This window comes from Trichomycterus rosablanca, chromosome 23, assembly GCF_030014385.1.
Source record: "Trichomycterus rosablanca isolate fTriRos1 chromosome 23, fTriRos1.hap1, whole genome shotgun sequence".
In the NCBI taxonomy this organism is placed as follows: domain Eukaryota; kingdom Metazoa; phylum Chordata; class Actinopteri; order Siluriformes; family Trichomycteridae; genus Trichomycterus; species Trichomycterus rosablanca.
Genome location: NC_086010.1, coordinates 16,415,411 through 16,438,712, shown reverse-complemented (window position 1 = coordinate 16,438,712; position 23,302 = coordinate 16,415,411). Strand labels below are relative to the sequence as shown.

The 23,302-nt window shown below is 43.6% G+C and overlaps 1 protein-coding gene across 4 annotated transcripts in view; it reads left to right on the top strand.

The window, feature by feature from the left end:
- fndc3bb (fibronectin type III domain containing 3Bb) overlaps positions 1-23,302 on the top strand; it is an 80,083-nt gene that overhangs the window by 8,736 nt on the left and 48,045 nt on the right. For all 4 annotated transcript variants that reach the window (XM_062985135.1, XM_062985134.1, XM_062985133.1 and 1 more), the window contains exons 2-3: positions 5,657-5,790; positions 5,879-5,954. In XM_062985135.1, coding sequence (XP_062841205.1) covers positions 5,683-5,790; positions 5,879-5,954 — 184 coding nt within the window. In that variant the 5' untranslated portion in view covers positions 5,657-5,682. The remainder of the gene's footprint in view (positions 1-5,656; positions 5,791-5,878; positions 5,955-23,302) is intronic.

Here is a 23,302-nt window from a genome sequence, read left to right as displayed (position 1 = left end):
TGCTTATTATATGATTTGTAATGTCAAACATTGTATTAAGTAAGTGATAACAAAATATAAACAATTTCACTAGTGGTCTCAGACTTTTGGCTCCACTGTGTGTAAGAAATAGCAACTGTAATTAAGTATATATTAAAATTACAAAGTAAATATCAATTGGGAGGGTTGTGATACAAGAGCGTTAATAAGAATTGGGACGTTCCTTTCTTATCAGACATAGCATTGCTAGATTGATATTAGATTTGACGATCTTAATCTTGAGCTGATCCACAGACACACTCAATCCTGTAAATGTGTCTGATATTGACACAGATCATTCACTTAAATAGAGGACTAATGTTTCAAATACTGTTCCAATTACTATGCTATTACTCTCTCAGTAGGCCTGCTACTTTACTACGTTGCCAAGTTTGGTTGTTAAATGCGCTGGGTGCTATTTGGGACAGGACCTTTTTGTGCATAAGGGTAATTTTAAAGTACCTGTTGGATAAGGTGGTTACTGATGCACTACTGGTGCATTAACTGGTGTACAGTGATGTTCTGGATGAAGTGCTGCTTTGTTTGGGATAAAATGTCTACATGAAGACATTTTAATGAATCAAATGATGCACTGACAACTATAAATCTGTGAAAATGACAAAACATGGGAAGAATTAATGAGACAATGTTGAACGAACATGTTTTTAAACATTGCATTTATCTGCATTTATAGAACTGTATAGAACACTATAGTGTTTTGTTCTAAGTTTAGATAGGATATAAGAAATGAGTGATCCTGTAGATTACAGAAGGCCTAACTCAGCTTAACAAAGTGTTTCTGAAGGGCAATACTGCATCAGAAGATCAGTAAGATATGTAAAAGTTAAGCTATCTAGGGATTTAGAAGTCATTAGCGAGACTTTTTAGTCAACGTGGCGGTTAACAGGCAGCCAAACTAAAGTGTGGGATTATGATGTGTGTTTGGTGTTGATGTTGGATGCAGCATTCTGATTTTTACATGGAAAAATGCCATAGATAACAGTTGAGGTCTCACAGAGTGCTGCATGTGCACCATGGCAAATTTAAAAAGGTGCAGGGAGAGCCTGGCATCATTTGCCAGACACTTTTGTATACCGCACAATAGGGAGGAAAAGTGTGGACTGGTGGACACAGTTTACTGCATAGCATGATGGGAGAGTCAGTTTCAGTTCTTACTAGACTTCATATAGGTCACGTAAATGTGGTTTAGTAACCATATAAACATCATCAATGATATACACTCACCGAGCACTTTATTATGTATGTACATTCATTAATTATTTTACAAATGAACCCTGTGAGTATACAATTACTGACTTCATTTACCCCTGTACCATATTCATTAAATGAACAGGACTACACTTGACCAGGTGATATTTGAGTGATGGATCGTTTTAAGCAATGTGATGACATGTTAGTGTGTTGTACAGTGTGAGTGTATCAGGTGCAGCAGTGTTGTTGGGATTTTTAAATACTGTGTGAACTTACTGCTGTCTGGTTAGAGACTCAAGCTATCTGTATTTTCATTCATTCAGTGAACATTTCCGATCAAAGGATGCTTCAAGATTGAACAATTAAGTTTAAAAAAAAAAATCCCAACAGCACAGATGCACCTGATGCACTCATGTCCATAAACCTTTAATTACAGTGGTCTTGTGGAGTCCATGTTTCAGTGGGTCAGAATTGTTTTGACAACCTGTTTGCAGCTGGTCCTCATGTTTTGGCTCACCGTTGTATTCAGTTTGTTCTAAACAGCTGATGAAATTGTGTTTTAACAATTCTTTCCAGTAATCCAAACTGTATAAGCCACCCAGAAACTGCACTTGCTAGCTAACAAGCTGGTTAGCTTTTTACTCAGTAGCTTTTACTCAGTAGCTTCCTTCTGGCCTTAATCAGAGTTAGAAAGGAGGAACAAATCTTACATGTAAAGTTGATTATTCATCTTCAGGGATCCTTGCATTATGAATAATACTGACAAATCAAAGGTAGATGCTTAAATGCAAGTTGGGTCCTACCAACCTGGGTTCGGTCCCTGTCTGTGAGGAGTTTTGCATGTTTTCAGTGTCTGTTCCCTAGTGCATTCCGGCTTCCTTTGAAATGTGTTGTCCACTCTACATTGCCCCAATTTGCATAACATCAATACATCCGTCCATTTGGTCAAGAGATTGTCAGGTTATGATACTCTAGTCATCCCTGAACTGGAGTTTCAGGAGTTTTTGGAGATCTCTTGTAGTAGAAAGGAATGTCATCCTTCTCATTTAAAGTCAGACAAATGTGTCAGATGTGTAGATCTACACACTTGACGTTGTATGAACTGCAGTTTCAGTGTTAGAGGTGTGAAGAAAGCACATGCTGGCCATTATTTTTGCAGGTTAGTAGATGCTGTGCTGTGAAAAGGCTCAGCTGTGGGAATAGAAACCAGAGAAGTAACGTTTTGGAGGGAGCAAAGTTTAAATAATGAATTTTATTAAATGCAATTCTTTATCAGTATTTTATTCATAAAAATCTTTATCATTATTTTATTTATAAAGTGACGCATAATCTTTCAAAATGCACGTCTGAGCAGAATGGGTTTTTGCGTGACTGATTAAATACCTGTGTGATCATTATTAACCCTACCTGTCCAAACTGTTGACTTTAATACACACGGTGTTTGTCTTTGATGTTGACTTTGCTGTACGCTCAATCCAAAACCTACACTTCCTACTAAACCGTTCTGGGGCAGGCGGAGGTGACGGTTGGAGAACTTATTAGCATTCCTTATTGGGTTCCTTGTACGGCTTGATGGCGTATAGGATGCGCTACACTAGACAGGCTTCAAAGGGGCTTTAGGTCATGTGAAACAGGGCTCTAATAACCACGCATGTAGGCTGATCAGCTGGAGTCATGGGCCAATGCTAACATTTAGACAGCATTGCTGCTGCTTCCCATTGACATGCGCTCAGCTTTCTGTCTGGGCTTGCCCAGTCTGGGGTCTTATCACGCCTGGATTCGGGAGGGGTGAAGGGGATGGGGGGGAGGTATGCTTATGGTTCGTGCGGAGCGCCTGAAACGAGAAGGAGAGCTATTTGCATAGATATTTTTACCAGCGTGATTTCATCACAGCAGTAAATGTTGATCAGAGTCGCAGACGTGACTCACGAGGAGGCTGGAGGCTGTTGGAAACACTGGATGTCTGGAGGTGAGATTAAGTTATGCTGGAGAAAGAAAAAAAAAAAGAAGTAGGACACATACAACCGACCTTGTGCTCCATGAATGCCTGTGTGTGTCTCAGTGTATCTGCTTGTTTAGATCCAGTTGTTGGAGGAACTTTTTTTTTCCAGCCAAGGGGTGCAAGGGGGTGATGGAAAGGAGAGGTTGGGCTAAGAGAAGAGGAGGAGTGAAGAGGGGAAAAAAAGGAATGGTTTTTTCGGTTTCCCCCTGGTTTCCTCTGTGTTATTACATATCATTAGCTGGATTATAGGGCCTGCGCCAGACCGACTCCCCATCTGGGGCTGTAAAAGTGCCAGACGTAAAAACAGATTTAAAAAGAGAATGCACCCTGTCTTTTAGAGGAGTTCGTATGTTGGCAGCTAGATGATTTAACTACTCTGCTGCCGCTTTATGTGCGCACAAATAATTTTATTGCACGATCATCATGATGTCATTGCCTGTGTGTGCGACGGAGGATCCTTCCTGTCTGTGCATCACAAGTACATGTGAGACTTAGTTGTGGTTTTCTGTCCTATAAGCTTTCTCACAAAGCAGAAAAGTGAAATGAGAGCGTACGTTACTGCTCTGACTCTTCAACGCTAAGGCTGGATGTTCCTCCAGAACTTATTTTTAGGCAAAACTATGTGGAGCAACCATAGACTGAAAAACCGCTTCACAGGCTGTAGGCAGAATCAAATATCTAATATTTCTAAACCCCACAGCCTTTTCAATTAAAAGACCCTTTGTCCCCCGGACAACAAACATTGTGACGTGGCAATAACAACATGACCCCTAAAAGGCAGGGGGTCCAGCTTGTTTGCTTAGCCTGCCCCAGTGTCCATGTTTGTAGAGTCCTTTGGAACTGTTTTCCCTGGGGTGTTAAGCTGCAAACATCCCACGGCCACACAAAGGTAACGGCACCAGTCCTTCCGAGGAATGGTGAGAATGAAGCGAACATAAAAGAGTATGCAGGCCCTGGGGGCATGCTTTGCTAAGTCACTATGTTAATGATTTTGGTCGCAGGTAATTACAAGGTTTGCTTTTGTATTTGGAGGGATGGGAACCGGACTTTCCTAGTGGATGAGAATCTTAACTTAAGTTAAAGGAATTTTTGCCAAAGAATGGATTTTGCTTGTCCTTGTTTCCTTGGAGTCCAGTTCTAATGTGCTTTGTGTTATTCTCATGATTGATAATGTAAGTGTGCTCCTTGCTGTTTTAAGATTTAAGATTGTAGAAAATTGGTGGAAAATATTAAGCAATGCTTTCGGACTCTCTGTGACCTTCTTAACCAACGACAGTTGCTGTTTTATGGCCATGTTTTTAAATTGATGTGTGATGTTGACTTTAGGAAATAAGCAATATTATGCTGTTTCCGTTTCTGCCAAGAAAAAACATCAAGTTTTGGACTTTCATTGGACTTTGGTCAACATTCATTCTTGGGCGTAATACAGGCAGACCCTGCAGGTTCAGCGTGAGCCCACAGAAGGCCTTTTGAGTTACAAACAGATAAGACCAAGTGAGACACAACAGGAACTGTTTTAACCCTGTTTTCTCCCAACGTTGTCCTGCCACACAGTGGGTACCACCCTGGAGGCTGAGGGCTGGCACAGGCTTTCTCCAGTTCTACCACCACAGCCGTAAACTGCTCATGTATAGTGTTGAGCTTATTGCAGATGCTCACGATTAGGTAGTGTTGCTCCAATCAATAGGGAAGACTAGAATTCCATACTTCTGGAATACTCTCTGGGAATTTTTGTACATTTAAAGCTATGGCACCAACAGGGCTTGAACCGACAGTGTCCTGACAATAAAGTGAACGCTTTAATTTTAACCCTACCATTCTGTCTCGTGCTCCTGGTTGCCGGAGCTTGAGCTTGCGATGTCCAGACTAACAGTCATGTTTTACTTTTGGGCGTGGTTAAACAGCTTTAATTTGTTTGAAGTTTACCAATTTGGGTTCAACCAGAGCACATTTGAATCCAATCTCATAGATCTCGATCGACAGTAATTAGATTTTCCTGGTTGAGCGTGTGCATTCCTCAGGTTCTTCCTGTCTGCTTGCTTATTATTAATTTGTTTATTAGAGCCAGCACTAGTGGCAGGGCTGAATTTAACCGGTAATGTAAGCAGAGACTTCCTGATCGCGACCGCCCAGTCGTCCCACGAGGTTGTTTATACACGGATTACTTCATTCCTATACCGATGACATCATATAAACCTAAACGACTTAATAATGAGCTCACCCACTTTCCCTAACCTGGCGGTGACCTCTCTGCGAGAAGATGGTGTCTCAGGTCTTGGGCTTGAATGTGTAATTGCAATTGCTGTGTGTGCTGTCAGATCTTTTTAACAACCTGTGGCTGATTCGAATGGTTCCTAAATGGTACCGAAAGACCCTCCTAACTCAGTGCGGTGTGTTCTAACGTTTACACGCACGTCTTCGCAGAGGCTGCGCAGGGGAAGGCTCCATGAATGTACGTCACCATGATGATGATGGACCAGATGCAGGAGCTCCCGCCGCTGCTGAGCGGCGAGGTTCCCATGATGCACCACATGATTAATGGAGATGCCTCGCAGCAGGTAAGCAAATGATCGAAACCCCTTTAATCCCCCGTCGTTTTCCCTCTGCGGTGACGGAGAGGTGGCTAATGGAATGTTTCTGTCACAGGTGATCCTGGTCCAGGTGAACCCTGGAGAAACTTTTACCATTCGCAGAGAGGATGGAACACTGCAGTGCATCCAAGGTCTGTTCAGTAACTACATTTCTATCTTCTCAGCTATTGTTGCTGTTTGTGTATTCAGATAAGCTTATTTAGAAGTATTTGAAGTGGGTTGAAATGGTGCATGAATCAGATGGTTAATATCTGGGATTCTATCAGAATGTCTAAAAAGATCCACTGATGCATTTCAGGTGATGAAAAATGTTCTGCCTGTTTGGTACATGCTGCTTGAATGACACTGACTCATACCATGCTTATGAAGAATACTCAGATTTTATCACAGTTCCAGGGATCAGACTTGTTCTTTTTTTACTGTGATTTTATCCCCTTGTCTGGCACAGTGTGCCTCATGCACTCGAACCAACCATCAATCTGTTTTAGTCCATACTCACACACGATAATGGAATACCTACTGCTAACATGTATTAAAAATGATATTTAAGTACATGCTTCCAACTTTCTAGCAACCGTTCCAGTTTCATTTCCTGTTCCAGCATGATTGTGCATCCATGCATAAAGCAAAGTCAATACAGACATGTTTTGACATATTTCGAGAACGCTGTTGGACTGAACAGAGCACTGACCCCATTGACACCTTTCAGAATTGTTCATCCAGTATCAGTACCTGAGCTGACAAAAAACTGAACTGTCACAAATATGCTGGTTTAAGATAAAATAAGATAATAAGATCCTTTATTTGTCATATATACATATACAGGTGTACAGTACAACGAAATTCTTTCTTCGCATATCCCAGCTTGTTTGGAAGCCGGGGTCAGAGCGCAGGGTCAGCCATCGTACGGCGCCCCTGGAGCAGACAGGGTTAAGGGCCTCGCTCAAGGACCCAACAGTGGCTGCATAGCAGAGCCTGGATTTGAACCGCCAATCTTCCAGTTGATAACCCAAAGCTCTACCCACTAGGCTACCACCCAACATTTACCCCACATCCCAAAAAATGTGTAAATAAAGGGCTGTTTTAAAGGACGTTTACATTTTAAATCCTGGACGCAGTCAAGGGGTTTTGCAGTTCAGTGTCTGAAACATGAAATTAAGCTGTCACAATTCCTTTTCTCTTTTGATGTCAGTAGTGGTATATTAAAATGAAAAGGGGCACAATATTAGGTACGCCGTATATGTAAATATAGTGTAGGTCAATTTTTGGTCTGCAGGTTTTGTAATAGATGGATGGATGGATGGATAGATACTTGATCCAAAGGAAATGAAAGTCCCAGTAGCATTATACAGCAATGAAGGTAGACGTTATAAAAATTACACTGTATAAACAACCAGGATTAAAAGTGACCTAAATTATACATATGTTGCACAACTACAGTGCAGCTATTAATGAAGGAACAATTGAATGAATAAAAATGAATGAATGAAAGTGAAGGGAGGTGAAGTTTCGGGTATACAGTGTATGGTAAATTAAATAGAGACTGAGTATGAAATAGTACAGTGATAAAGTGAGGAGTATTGCACATTGAATTGGGCCAGCATAGCCATATATATTAGAGATGGGACGATCGATCGGCTACGAATCGGTATCGGCCGATTTTTAATAAAAATATGCTATCGGCGATCGGCGATATTTCCTAAAAGTAGCCGATCCGATCGTGTGATATATAAAGACCATGTTAAGTTAACAGCTCAGTGGATTGATCCAGACTTTGAGCTACGAAGCACCAACCATCACATCACCATTCATCAACAATCGTACAGAAACCATCGTGAAAGCTCTTACGATGTAATTTTGCTGATTGTAATATTTACTTTAAAAAGATAATTCAACCCGGTCACATCTGAGTCGATTCTATCAGCATGTTATATAAACTCCTGGTTCACTTTGGTAAATCGTGAGCGGTTCTTACTTGTGATGTAGATGAGAACAGAAGACGTTACAGAGCCAATCAGGGGCAAAAGTTTATTCATTACCAAATTCGTTAGTTCAGGATCATCTGCTGAACTTTTAGAAAACTTTTAGCTCCTTAGACGGAACGAGTCTGACTCGGTTACAGATCTGTGGTAATAGCAGTTTAATGAAGCTTTTTAATGAAGCTTTTTAATGTAAGAGAGTCACACAAAATGTTCTGTAGTAGCTGGTGTTTATTTAAAACCACGACATTTAATTAATAACAGTAAACACGGAGAGATAACTGAGAAGAGAAACTTACGCTTCACATAAAAACGAATCAACTCATGAATCAATGAATCACTTATAGCGATACTGTGAACTCTGCGTCTCTGTAACTCTGTAACTGCGTCTCTTCTAAAGGCACAAACACACAAACACACACGGCGTGCGCGCTGCTCCGGTTTATCTTTACTGTGAGGCTCTTTTTAAGTTTATTTACTGCTAATCCCCCCCCCCCGATCGAAATCGGCTATCGGCCGATGTCCCTGAAAGGAGATCGGACATCGGAATCGGTGCCAAAAACCCCGATCGGTCCATCTCTAATATATATACAGTGTATCACAAAAGTGAGTACACCCCTCACATTTCTGCAAATATTTTATTATATCTTTTCATGGGACGACACTATAGACATGAAACTTGGATATAACTTAGAGTAGTCAGTGTACAGCTTGTATAGCAGTGTAGATTTACTGTCTTCTGAAAAGAACTCAACACACAGCCATTAATGTCTAAATAGCTGCAACATAAGTGAGTACACCCCACAGTGAACATGTCCAAATTGTGCCCAAAGTGTCAATATTTTGTGTGACCACCATTATTATCCAGCACTGCCTTAACCCTCCTGGGCATGGAATTCACCAGAGCTGTACAGGTTGCTACTGGAATCCTCTTCCACTCCTCCATGATGACATCACGGAGCTGGTGGATGTTAGACACCTTGAACTCCTCCACCTTCCACTTGAGGATGCGCCACAGGTGCTCAATTGGGTTTAGTCCATCACCTTTACCTTCAGCTTCCTCAGCAAGGCAGTTGTCATCTTGGAGGTTGTGTTTGGGGTCGTTATCCTGTTGGAAAACTGCCATGAGGCCCAGTTTTCGAAGGGAGGGGATCATGCTCTGTTTCAGAATGTCACAGTACATGTTGGAATTCATGTTTCCCTCAATGAACTGCAGCTCCCCAGTGCCAGCAACACTCATGCAGCCCAAGACCATGATGCTACCACCACCATGCTTGACTGTAGGCAAGATACAGTTGTCTTGGTACTTCTCACCAGGGCGCCGCCACACATGCTGGACACCATCTGAGCCAAACGAGTTTATCTTGGTCTCGTCAGACCACAGGGCATTCCAGTAATCCATGTTCTTGGACTGCTTGTTTTCAGCAAACTGTTTGCGGGCTTTCTTGTGCGTCAGCTTCCTTCTGGGATGACGACCATGCAGACCGAGTTGATGCAGTGTGCGGCGTATGGTCTGAGCACTGACAGGCTGACCTCCCACGTCTTCAACCTCTGCAGCAATGCTGGCAGCACTCATGTGTCTATTTTTTAAAGCCAACCTCTGGATATGACGCCGAACACGTGGACTCAACTTCTTTGGTCGACCCTGGCGAAGCCTGTTCCGAGTGGAACCTGTCCTGGAAAACCGCTGTATGACCTTGGCCACCATGCTGTAGCTCAGTTTCAGGGTGTTAGCAATCTTCTTATAGCCCAGGCCATCTTTGTGGAGAGCAACAATTCTATTTCTCACATCCTCAGAGAGTTCTTTGCCATGAGGTGCCATGTTGAATATCCAGTGGCCAGTATGAGAGAATTGTACCCAAAACACCAAATTTAACAGCCCTGCTCCCCATTTACACCTGGGACCTTGACACATGACACCAGGGAGGGACAACGACACATTTGGGCACAATTTGGACATGTTCACTGTGGGGTGTATTCACTTATGTTGCAGCTATTTACACATTAATGGCTGTGTGTTGAGTTATTTTCAGAAGACAGTAAATCTACACTGCTATACAAGCTGTACACTGACTACTCTAAGTTATATCCAAGTTTCATGTCTATAGTGTTGTCCCATGAAAATATATAATGAAATATTTGCAGAAATGTGAGGGGTGTACTCACTTTTGTGATACACTGTATATATATACATAAACATATATACATATGCACGTGTATGTGTATGTCTATACGTAAGGATACATATATACATGTACATACACACACATACATGGGTACATGTAGGACCCTCAGTCCTTGGCTACCACCCAAATGCTGCTTAGACAGCTTGTTATTTACACATTTATATACACTTCTGACTTCAAGTGTCCCATTTGTTCAGATAGTGCTTGGTTATTATGAGGAGTGGACTGGTCACAGGACAACACTTAACTGAGATTATAATTAAGCTTAAGATGTAGGACGAACCAGTATCATTAATGAGCAGATGCTCCTTGTAAACCCATCTGTTTAAATCGGATTAGACACTGGATTTACTTCCTAATGTCTCCACGAGGCTTTGGGAGGCCTCCGTGGTTAAGAGGCCCAAGAGAATTGCATTATTCCTGTCAACAACTAAACCTTGACCAAGTGACAGGCGGTTGAGTGCACCATGTGCCATTGGCCCTGTCCCCCCGTGCCTCAGTTTACACAACCAAGCAGTGCTGCAGTCGTTACCTAAATCAATTTACCCAATGCAAATCACAAGGCTGTTTTGAGTTCTTTGAATTTGCCTGTTGCTTGAAGCGTGGCAAATATTATGCCTAGCGGGTTTCCTTGTGGACTTCAATTATTTGCAAAGCTTTAAATCTATTGCTTTATCCTGGTCAGGGTCACGGTGGGTCTGATCCATTGGGCAAAAGGCAGGAAACACTCCGGACAGGTTGTCAGTCACATTTACACACACACTAACACTTAGACCAATTTGTAGTAGCTCTAATTGGCTTGAATGCATTTCTTTGGACTTGTGGTAGGAAACCAGAGCACCTTTCAGCTCTAAGGCAACAGCGCTACCCACTGCACCATTTTTCCTCTGAATATTTTAGCTTTAATTTGTACCATCAGTGCATCAATGCCAGGTGGCCCGAGCACTATCGGACAAGGTGCCTCCCCCAGTTGTTTTTGTGTTGACTCAGTGTTTCTGCCAAAAGCTGCTGATAAGTTGTTTTCCCAGGCCTTGGCACGCATGGCCGCCTGCTCAATTTAAGCCACCAATACCATCTATTCCTAACATTTGTTCTAGCGTAGTGAGAGCTGGTGGGGCCGAGTGTGACTCGCATGCTCTCAGTGGGTAAGAATTTCCAAGTCCGCGTTACCTAATCGTTCTTTTTTTAAATTCTTCTTCTTCGGAAAATACCAGACGCTCAATTTGAAGCAATACATCAGAGCGATTGCCACTTGGCAGGAGAAGCCTGGCCTCCTCCTGGGCATTGTCGTTTTATCCCAGCGTAGTTGTAGCCAATTCCCACCCCCTGTTGCTTAAAGAGCTCTTTTCAAGTTGTTGTTCGTGCAGCCTCATAGGGTGGCTGAATGCTCTCCAAGGTTCAAACTGACCAATCCTGCATGCTTGTATGAAATGTCTTATTTGTCCACCAAAAGCAGGGAAAGCAGGGTCATTTATGCTCTCTTGGACTCTCGGGATCTGTCCGAAAACCTAGTGAGCTTTCTACATAGATGCATTTTACGTCATCCTATGCTTCAGAGAAGAAGGCATGTCTAAATTCTTAGATACCTTAAAATGCTGCCTACTAAGGTGCCTTGTTTAAAAGCGATAATCTGTGGCACGACTGTTCTCCCAAAAATGACAAACATGCCGGGCAAATGTAAATAAAGGTATAGTTATACAAGTGTCATTTATTCATCAGGGACAGTTTAACCATTTTCATTACACAAATGGGGACGTTAGCTGGCATGTTAGCAGGTTGTGCCACCTCAGCCCATTGGTTTGAAAAGCCTGAGGCTAACTGTTAGCTTAGTATCGAAAACTGCTGTGACAAAATTGGCGCAATCGCTGTCTAAGTAAAGTAGTGCGTCTAAATAATCTGCCTTATGAGTTCGATCCTCTCTACTTAGGCTGCCCAAGTAGGCAGTAGGCAGCAAAGCAGCTCACTTGGTTTTCAACCAGACCCTCAGTCACAGATCAAACCCTGGGAGTCTTTTTATAGTTTGACTGATGAGAGTTTAACATCAGCCCAGCCCGCTCGTCCCGGTTCTTAAGGATGCCCGCGGGTATCTACCGTCTGCCTGCTCGCTTCCCTTTGTCCTCACAGGGCGTCATTTCAGCCCCGGAGCTCACCTTGGGTGGCCAGAGGATGGGTAGGCGGCTCAGGCAGGGAAGTCTGTTCCTCCATGCCGGTTTTGAGTAATAATTAGGGCCGGCCTCGCATCACATTTCCTGTGTTTTAGTACCCATGCTGTAAAAGAAACTGACGATGCAGTGATATGCCGTTGCGTGTTCTATCGTGCATTCTTGTGCCTACTCATAAAGGCATAAAGATGATACGAATTAGTGCTCCTAAAACATCACACAGACGGGTGCAGAAATAGATCCCTGTGTAGAACTTAAGTCAGTTTCTCGTATTTACTTCTTACTGTCTGAATTCAGACTGCGCAAGTATGTTTCCTGCTGATGTGGCAGAGGCCTCGCTCTACACCCCCCCCCCCCCATCCCCCATCCCAATCCCTCTCTCCTTCTGGTGTCCTCGTTCCTCCTTCCTTTACTTGAATGAAGCATTACTTCAAAAACTCGTGCTCAAAACTATTTGCTTTTAAAACCCTCGGACCAACTAACAAAGTGGACGCAAAGACAGCGAGGGATCTAGGGAACGAGCGAAATATCGTGGCTGTGTCAGCTGCCCGCACTCCGCTCCACGTTATCTGCGTGTCGGCGTGTCGGGCCGTTTCTGAAGCCACCAGATGTTGCGGCACCGAGAGCAGAGCGCGCCAAGCTTTGATGTGTCTGTGGCCATGCGAGCACACACACACACAGGTACACACACACACAGCCTTTACTCCTATGATGGATGACACAAAGCCGGCCCGGCCCGGCCTGGAAAAGCTCTTAATAACAGACAGGACGATCCTTTCTGGAAAGTACAGCTTTCAACAGAAAGCTTCAGCAGATCTGGGACTAAAACGAGTCCCTCGAGCTGTCTGCAAGGCACCAGCGGCCTGCGCCGGGGCGACCGCCATTAGCGCCGCGGCTCGCCTCGCCGCCTAATTTAAAGATGTAGGGATCATAGGAGAAGAGGCACTTAAGGTGCTCCTCCCAGCCTGAGCGGACATAAGATCCAGCGCCGCTCAGCATACGTGCCGCTGGAAGTCGACGCCTCCTTCAAGCCTCGGGAAGGAAAGGCGAGGAGCAGGAGCTACGGGACTGCATGGTGATCGCTCTCAGGCAGGTTTACGACCGAAGTTGACAAGACGTGCGAAAATCTTTCATTTTTTCCCCTCATCTGCTGATCTCTTTTTCAGTCCGTTCTACTTTGCGCTCTTGCTCTTTTATGGCATGATGGTTCTCGGGATTTTTTTCGACTCGTGCTCCGCTCCCTTTCCTGCCTGGGAGGAAAGCCCCTGCGCCGTGCAGATGATCATAGCAGAGCCGTGATTCCATCGCCGTGAGTCATCGCAGTGAAACAGTGCATTTTTGTGTGAGTTACGGAGAGGCGCAGACGGAGCGAGGGGAAAGAGAGACGAGCAAGGCCGAGGAAAAGGGCGACTGTGTCCCGCTCGCGTCCTTCCACGCTCGCGGAGATTGTGCGTGTTTGTTTTGTCTCCGTCTTTACTCACTTGGCACACACATTTTCTAGACCTTTTGAAAAGAAGGTCCTTCTTTTTTTTTGAAAGCAGTGCATGTTTTTTTTTGCCTGCTGGCACCAAACTTTCTAGAACATTACAAAGTGGAACATTCCACCAGTTCTTTTTTTCCCTCTCTCTCCTCCTCTTTCTCCTCCTCTCGGGTCTTTCTCCTATTTCTTGCTGACCTACTATTTTCAGGCACTGCCCGATGTGTCCCGCGTACTCGCTTCGTCTTTATGGGGCATTGGCTCAAGTTCCAGGATAACAAGGGCACTCATAAAAAAAAAAGAAGAAGAAAAAAAAAAGAACCCGGCAGATTGACACCTCCGGTCGTGCCGGCACACCGCTCCTCGTCGTGCTCCTCTCGTGCCAGGAGTGAGCTTTTTCGGGGAATGAACTCTCTAACCTTCGTGTGCAGGAAAGCTCGTTCCATCTAGAGTGGAACTCTGGCACCAAAAAAACATGGCTGCACTGGAAAAAGCCAAAAAAGAAAGGAGAAAAAAAAACCAAACTCAAAACAAAACACACTCGCTGGTCCCAGTCTGGCTTTTTGTGTGGTCTTCTATTCTGTCCCGAGCAATCTTAAGCCATTAAAGGAGGCTTAACTTTATTAAACATCAAACAAAACCAATACAGCAGTACGTTAGATTGTTTTGGAAACTGTATACTTTCTGGCAGTTGGTTATTTTCTGGTCAGCGCCTGTCCTGAACAAAAACACCAGCAGCTCCCTACACACCCAACAGAGACAAATCATGATAAACATCAGCAACTCGTAGCCTGCAACCTCCGCGTTGGCCTAACAGAGCTGAGAATGTCTCGCGTCCGCTCTAATACATGCCGGGGTCGTCGGAAGCGTCTTTCCACTTGTCGGTGGTGGACTCTCACAGAGCACCACACTAAGCACCCCACGGATCTTCCATCACTAGTGTAGGCACCTCAACCAGACAGCAGTGTTTGCATTTGTACAGCGGCAACGAAACCTTGTCGTAGCCCTCCCTCAGGCACAGCATTTACATTACATTTTCGGCATTTAGCAGACGCTTTAATCCAAAACGACTTACAGTCTAACCAGTTCAGGGTTAAGGGCCGCAACCTGCAAGCAGCAACCTGGCATTGGTGGGGTTTAAACCAGTGACCTTCTGCGTACTAGTCCACTACCTTAACCACTAGGCTACAGTTTCACTCGGCAGCAGAGGTTGCAGTTGTACAGTGGCAATAAGTCTTGTTGGTCTCCCTCCCTCAGGCACAGCCACACGCTCTAGTGGACCCCCGTCGATAGCAGGTCGATTACTATTACACCTTCCTAAAAAAAACACTTGATTTTCCTCGTTTTTAATCACATTTTGCTCATTTAGTCATTACCAATTTCATAAGTGGGATTTCCGTATCACATGGCAACTTTTAAACCGGTAGATCAAGGGCAAGTACTAGCTGGGATGCTGTCTTTTCAAAATGCAGCTTTGCTTTGCCATTGAGCTTATCGACATCCACTGAGGATAGTGTGGCAGTTGTAGCCTAGCAGTTACGGCACTGAAGTAATCAGAAGGTTGCTGGTTCAAGCCCCACCAATGCCAGTTTGCTGCTGTTGGGCCCTTGAGCAACCCTCAATTTTTCAGACTGTATACTGTCATCATATAGTAAGTTGCTTTGAATAAAGGCGTCTGCTAAATGCCGTATATGTAAATGTAAACTGCCCCGCTCTGTACATTAGCTTACGAACGCCCCAGTTTGGCCAGCGTTGCTTTGATCTATTGAGGAGAAAGGAATTCCAATTAGGAGAGCGAGACTTGACACACGCCCCCTCCGACATGTGTGCAGTGCCCGGCTGCATCTTTTCACCTGCACGATGCGAGTTCATATGCGGATCAGCTTTGTGTACAGAGAGCCACACCCTGACCAACGCATTATTCCTCGACTCCATGTGCCATCAATCAGCCAGCAGAGGTCGTAACTGCATCAGTTATGAGGTCCCTAACCAGGTCCCACCCTGTATGAACAACAGCCAATCGTTGGTCTTGTAGGCGCCCAGCCGGATGGCAGAGCTGAGTTTCGAACCGACGAGCTCAAAATGTCAGCTCTGGTGTGCTAGCGTGTTTTACCGCTTTGTCACCTGAGCGCCGCCTACGTTAATAGTTTAATGTAAACCTAGAACACCCCCCCCCACCCCCCATTGTCTGCATCTGTCCACACAGAATTGCTTGTGAGTTTTCCAAACTCAGTGACCCGAGTCGTGTTTTTAACTGCTTTACTTCGACTAAGCGATTGGTAACTGAATTGCCGTAGGATTGATAGGACGCCTCAGTGCAGATTAACCAGTAAACGTGAGGCACTTGAACGCTGCACGGATGAAAAATGTTAAACCGCATATTACACGCGAAAAGGCTCGTTTCACGGTCCGTGATTTGATTTTTAACAATTTTTTTTAATGCCTTTTCTCCCCCTTTGGCGCGTCCAATTGCCCAATTGCATCGTGCTTCCTCTCCGCCTACGCCGATCCCTGCTCTGACCGAGGAGATTGAAGCTAACCCACGTCCCCTCCGACACGTGGGCAGCAAGCCGCATGCATCTTATCACCCACACATTGACGAGTGTTTTGCCACCTAGCGCTGTGTACGGAGAGACGCACCGTAAGAGCACTGCTTCCCCGTCTCTGTGCAGGCGCCTCTAATCAGCCAGCAGAGTCGTAACTGCACCATTCTGACAGAGAGAGACCCACATCCGGCTTAGTCCCGCCCATCTGAGATTCGATACGATGTGTTCAAGATCCCAGTCTGGTTGCCGTGATGTGATTTTCATGGCCGTGAATTAGGTAGAGCTTTAGTTCTATGATATTTGTGGTTTAAAACTGTGTCCACTTTATTATTTTAGTCTCTAATCATTTTACACTTGGAGATTAGGTGTGGTAAAATGTTAATGCATTCCCTTAACGGAAAGTTACAACTCCACACTGGTTCAGTTCTCACCAGTCGCAGTAACGTGAGCAGATCTTGAAAGCTTTCTGGGAGTTTTTCGTCAGACAATGGCACCATTTACGAACGTGACAGACTAGACCGCATCCAGACAAGGCCGACCCAGAACTCTCTTTCTCTTTCCACAACCCCCTCCACCATCCACCCCATCAGATCGTGTCAGAGCAAAGGAAACTCCACTCCTAGCACCCAGCATGTCGGAGCAGGTTTCAGACCTACAAACACACACACACACACACACACACACAAACTCTATCTTCATCTCTCCCACCCTGCCCTCGCCTCCCCCTTTTTTCCCCTCTCTCCTCGTTTTCCCTTTCATCCCCGCTCCCGCGCCGTACAGGAAGTCGGGAGGCGGCGATATGCGGGCCGCAGCACAAGCCTCCACCGCTCCGGCTGCGTTACAAGCGAGTCCGGCGAGGAGTTAACGAAGGGCACGAGGGTTCAGCTGCCCTTCTCACACATTTTTCCACCCACCCTGTCTAGGGAGGTCTCTAACGGTCCAAGTGCAACACAGGCCTGTAGTGTACTTTACCGTGTGTGTGGTGAGAGGAAAGTCTCCTCAAAAATGGACAGCACTGATCACAGAAAGAAATCGCTATCCGAGGGTTTCTGCCCACGTTAGGCTCGATTTGTTTTCAGTTCGAAGCGGAAGCTACGGGAGGGAAGAATGGGAGGGTTTGGCTCAGGACAAGCGGAAGTGTGTGTGGTGGGGGCGAGAACAATGCCCAGACATCGCTGGTATTGCCCCGGTGCAACTAAACGCCTCAGTGCTTCCATTCCATCCCATCAGATTTTACCGGTGGCACGGACAGTCCGTGTTAACTTGTGAAGGAGATGAAAAGTCGAGGGGGTGAAGGGGTCTCATCTCATGGCCAACCTGCTTGATCTAATACACCTCCAGAAAGCAAAACGCCTCAAAGCATGCTGGAAATTTCCGCACGCGCTCCCTGCCAGCCCGGGATCGGGTTCCATGAGGCGAGGAATGTGGAAGGACTGAACACCTGGAATGTTTGCTGGTTCTGGTTATATGACTGAAATTGTTAGACCAAGTGCTATACTACATTTGATATCCCCCCCTTCTACTAAATTAGTCATAACCCGTTCCCACCCAGTCTGGCAGGGTGGAGGATGACGTGCTTCCTCAGAGAAAAACTCCATCAGCGCTGCTGTGTCTGATCCACTCATACCAGCACAACACACACTAACACACCACCACCATGTCAGTGTCACTGCAGTGCTGAGAATGATCCACCACCTAAATAATACCTGCTCTGTGGTGGTCCTGTGGGGGTCCTGACCATTGAAGAACAGGGTGAATATACAGACATACAAATAGATAGACAGACAGATATACAGACGGACAGACAGATAGACAGACAGATGTATACATATAGATAGAAGTACGGATGAACATGTACAATAGAAGCAATAGTATAGATTATAACCAATAGATACATATAATAATAAATATAAAAATGTATATATCTAAGGGTTGACTATTGAAGAACAGGGTGAAAGCAGGGTAAACAGTATGTAGAGAAACAGATTGACTACAGTCAGTAATTGTAGAACTACAAAGTGCTTCTATATGGTAAGTGGAGCTAATAAAATGGACAGTGAGTGTAGAAACAAGGAGGTGGTTTTAATGTTATGCCTGATCAGTGTATATCAGTGTCCCAAAATTAAATGGTGAAACTGTAAACTACGATATAGATTTGGTACTGTGTTTCCCCGTATTTGGACCTCATTTTAGGTTTAGAATGTGGACTTTATTTTGTTGAAGTGTGTGGGCACTTCACTGCCCTTTCCCATAAGCCGCTGCGCACTCTGACCACAAGGTCGTCAATATTTCAATGTTTTCTAAGCAAATACTGAAAGATCCGACCTTTGAACATCCGCCTGCGTTATTTGTTGAACCTGTCCACTTTATTTCTTGTGTCACATACAAACACTTTTTAAGTCTCGGTGATTTGAAATTCCTCTTATGTTTGTGGGTTTGTTTGATTTCTATATTTTTATAAGATATAACAGACTACTTTTTTCATTTAGTACAATTACACATCAATCAAACACAACCTGCTTTTTTAGAACGCTTAAACAGGAGATGCTTCACGGCAGCGGTTCTGACACGAGCGCTATAGACCCGGCAGCGCCGAAACAAAAATAGTCCTGCAAAACAAAACCGTTAACTGCGTTACTAGCGTGCGGGGTTTCAGCATGCAATTTAACGTCGCAGTACGTAACTGTTTAACCGTTTATAGCAGAGGTCACTAACAGGCGGACCGCGGTCCGGGTCCGGACCCAGTAGCTGTCCCATACGGACCCGGACCTATAGCCAAAACAGAAAGTTAGGATTTGAAACCTGACGGAGCGCTTCTATTTTAACCGGCGCAGCTTTTGTAGTCTTTACGGTAGCGGTTTAGCGGATGAGAACCAATCACGTGACACCACTCAGCCAATCAAGTCTGTGCATTCCAGCCGGTAAACACTGCGACTGCAGTGCAGACAGTTGAGAGAGTTAGAGGCGAGTTACATGTGAAAAGACGGTGGAAAGAAAAAGAAAGATAGCGAACGTAGAAAAAACGAAGGGAGAGATACAGACGACTGTGCAGGAGAAAGTTGAGAAAAAGACGAGTGAGGCAGGAGACAAATGGCGCTCTCCAAAAAAGAAACGTGTACAGCGAAATTACAGCATTTAATCCGTGATGGAGAGACTCATTTCTGTTCTTACTTCCCACTGGAGCACAATTTATTGTCCGGTCCGGGTCCTCTCTGTGTGTGCATGTTCTCCCCGTGTCCGCATGGGTTTCCTTCGGTGCTCCGGTTTCCTCCCACAGTCCAAAAACATGCAAGTGAGGTGTATTGGAGATACTAAATTGTCCATGACTGTGTTCGATTATAACCTTGTGACCTGATGAATCTCGTGTAATGAGTAACTACCGTTCCTGTCATGAATGTAACCAAAGTGTAAAACATGACATTAAAATCCTAATAAATAAACAGACATTTGATTTGACAGTTATTGATAACATGCAGATGTTGATACAACTACTAGGCTACATTATACTATATTGTATATATGTTATAGTGGTTAAGGTACTGGACTAATAAACAGAAGGTTGCCGGTTCAAGCCCCGCCACCACCAAGTTGCCACTGTTGGGTCCCTGAGCAAGGCCCTTAACACTCAATTGCTCATTGTGTTCCGCTCATTGTGTAAGTCGCTTTGGATAAAAGCGTCTGCTAAATGCTGAAAATGTAAATGTAAATATCAATATATTTACATTATATATATATATATATATATATATATATATATAGTTAAACATTCCGGACCTTTGCTTCAAGAAATTGTCTCTAACTGGACCCCTTTAAGTTTTAGTTGAATACCCCTGGTTTATAGCTTTGGCTGAGACAGCTGCACATGCCCGGTTTGCTTTTTTGGGGTTTCATATAGAAGGGAAACTTCTATAAGAGAAACGAACCGAAAGCACAGATGTGAGCAGAATATGAAAAACAGGACTAGTTTGCAAAACTAGTCAGATACGGATACATTTAACTGTAGTAAAATTTACTGGTACAATACTTGAATTAAATTTAATCGGCTGTTTTAGTTGTTGCAGCCCTAGAATGATGATAAAGATGTTCTAGACTTGTTTTGTCATTATTTTAGCTGTCATAAACAGTTAGAAGTTGTTTAATTAAACCCCACGTTATTTTTAAACTGCACCATGCAAACAATGATGATCACCTTTACAATGAATAATAATAAAGAATAAAGCCTGTAATGATTTTTCTCCCCCATCAGCGTTTCTACAGCATATCAAGCAGTTCTGCTCAGTTTCTGTAGTGTGACCCCCCTATAAAGCTGCATTTTATCAACCTTCCTAAATAGAAGAAAAGTCCCTTAATATATATAAAAAATAAAAATAAAAGACCATTTGGCAGGATGGCAGCATGGGCCAGACGGATACCTGCACTGGGTTGCGAGGTTGGTTCATGTGTGGGTGGCACCATGGCAGTGTGTATAAAGTAGGGTTAAATATTTAGCAAAGGCGTCCATAACCATGCACCTATGTTAATAAACTTTAATAAATGAACAGCTACAAGACAGCATGTAATTTACAAATGCTTTAATGGCCAGATAATCTTATTACCTTCTATTCAGCGTTTGGCCCTAAACAATAAAAACAACAAATAAAATAGATCATCAGTGGAGCTATTTCGACAGGATGTGGCGCTATCACGGCGCTATCAATAACCTGTATCTTGGTACGCACATTTGGAAACGTTTATGCTGTTTCAGAATCTGAAAATGTGCTGCAGTCCACTGATCAGTAGCTGTTATGATGCTTTGTAGTGTGAAATGCAAAAACTCCCTCTGCAGCAGGTCTTTACCCAACTGACTCTTTCCTTTAGCTGCAGTTCTGTGTTTTGCTGAACTGGCACATTTATTTAACACTGTGCAGGTCGTCTATTCTGCTTCCCAAGGATCCCGACCGAGACGAAAACGTGGACTTTTTCTGTAATTCGTCTGTTAATTTTCAAGTGCAAGAAGGCCACTGACATCACTGACATTTTTAGGTCCAAAAAAGAGGACATGTCTCAGAAAAAGAGGACGTATGGTCACTTTATTGTCACCTTGTTCTATTTTGTGTTTCCATCTCTGTTTCCTCCTTCCCCTTCACGTCAAAAGCCTTTAAAGCAGAGAGCATTCACTCCACACTCCAGTTCAAAGACAGTCTCACCTCTAATCAGTGGGCCTGTTTATTAAACACAAGCGTCCTCAAGGGTTCAGCTGAATGACATGCAGGTAGTGTTAATAGCAAGGACAATGAGGCCTGCAGTCACAAACAGCTGAAAGGCGCACTCACACACACACACACTATACACACTACACACACTCTCTATATTTTTCTTACACTAGTGTGTAATTATATTCTCTGCCAGAGTAGCTGTGTTTACCCAGTTTGGATTGAGAGGTACCACGGGCAGATGGAAATGGGACTCAACATCTTTCACCTCAAAAAAGAAAACTAGATCCTCTGCCGCTCGCACCACCCCCACGCCGGCTCTGAAGCTGCCAGCTTCTTTTGCACCAGCCAGCAGTGGATTCTTAGAGAGAATGAACATATTGTAAATGTGCCTGTTGGCTAACTAGCTCATTTTTAACTGTAGACCCTGAGGCCTGATGTTTCTTGCCAGGCACAAAAACAGTTGACATACGGACAAGACAAGACAAGACAAGCATTAAGAAAATAAATCAAGTACAACCATCAACAATCATCACGCAGACAAGTCTACAGAATAAACCTACGGGGTGAGAGGGGGGTAAGAATTCAGGGCTTAGGTACACATTCTTGACTGACAGCAACGCATTCCTTTAAATTGTGTTTAAACACACGAGGAATGTCAGTGATCAACCGGTTAACTAATGACCAACAGAAAGTCATTAAATTAATATACTGGTCATTAAGCTGATGTTTGATTTGAACCAGGAGCCAGTTTATTTCAGAGAAGAAGCCTGTCATTCTAATCCAAGCAGAAAAACTTTACAGCCCTAATAGAAACTACATTGTCTTGGTCAGGGTCACTGTGGGTCCATTATCACTGTCCAAAACACCGGGCACAAGGCGGGAATAACCAGGATATGATGCCAGTCCATCACATGATTTTGGCTATGACCTGAGCATATTGTGACATGTCAGGTGCTTGTGCTTTACTTACTATGTCTTAGCAACTGTAATTTAATGTATTAGCTAGATAGACAGACAGACAGACAGACAGACAGATAGTCAGTCAGTCAGACAGATATACAGACAAATAGACAGACCAATATACAGACAGACAGACAGATATACAGACAGATAGATAGATAGACAGTCAGACAGACAGATAGATAAATAGGCAGACAGATAGATAGACAGACAGGCAGACATATATACAGACATACAAATAGACAGACAGACAGACAGATAGATAGACAGACAGACAGATAAATAAATAAATAGGCAGACAGATAGATAGACAGACAGATAGACATATATACAGACATACAAATAGATAGACAGATATACAGACAGATAGATAGATAGACAGACAGACAGACAGACAGACAGACAGATAGATAGACAGATGTATACATATAGATAGATAGATAGACAGACAGACAGATATACAGACAGATAGACAGACAGACAGACAGACAGACAGACAGACAGATAGATAGATAGATAGATAGATAGACAGATAGATAGATAGACAGACAGATATACAGACAGATAGACAGACAGACAGACAGACAGACAGACAGATAGATAGATAGATAGACAGATGTATACATATAGATAGATAGATAGACAGACAGATAGATAGATAGACAGACAGATGTATACATATAGATAGAAGTATGGATGAATATGTACAATAGAAGCAATAGTATAGATTATAACCAATAGATACATATAATAATAAATATAAAAATGTATATATCTAAAGGTTATTAAAGTGTCAGTGTGTACATGAGGTCAAGTCCCATTTGTCATGTGTTCTATTCTCCCATTAATCGGTCTGTTTAGTTTTATTTTACATTTTACATTCTCCTCCTTTTACTATTTAAATAAGTATTTAAACCATTAATTGTTGAGGCTTCACTCAAAAAACCAGCAGCAACATGAAATCTTCTCATGAG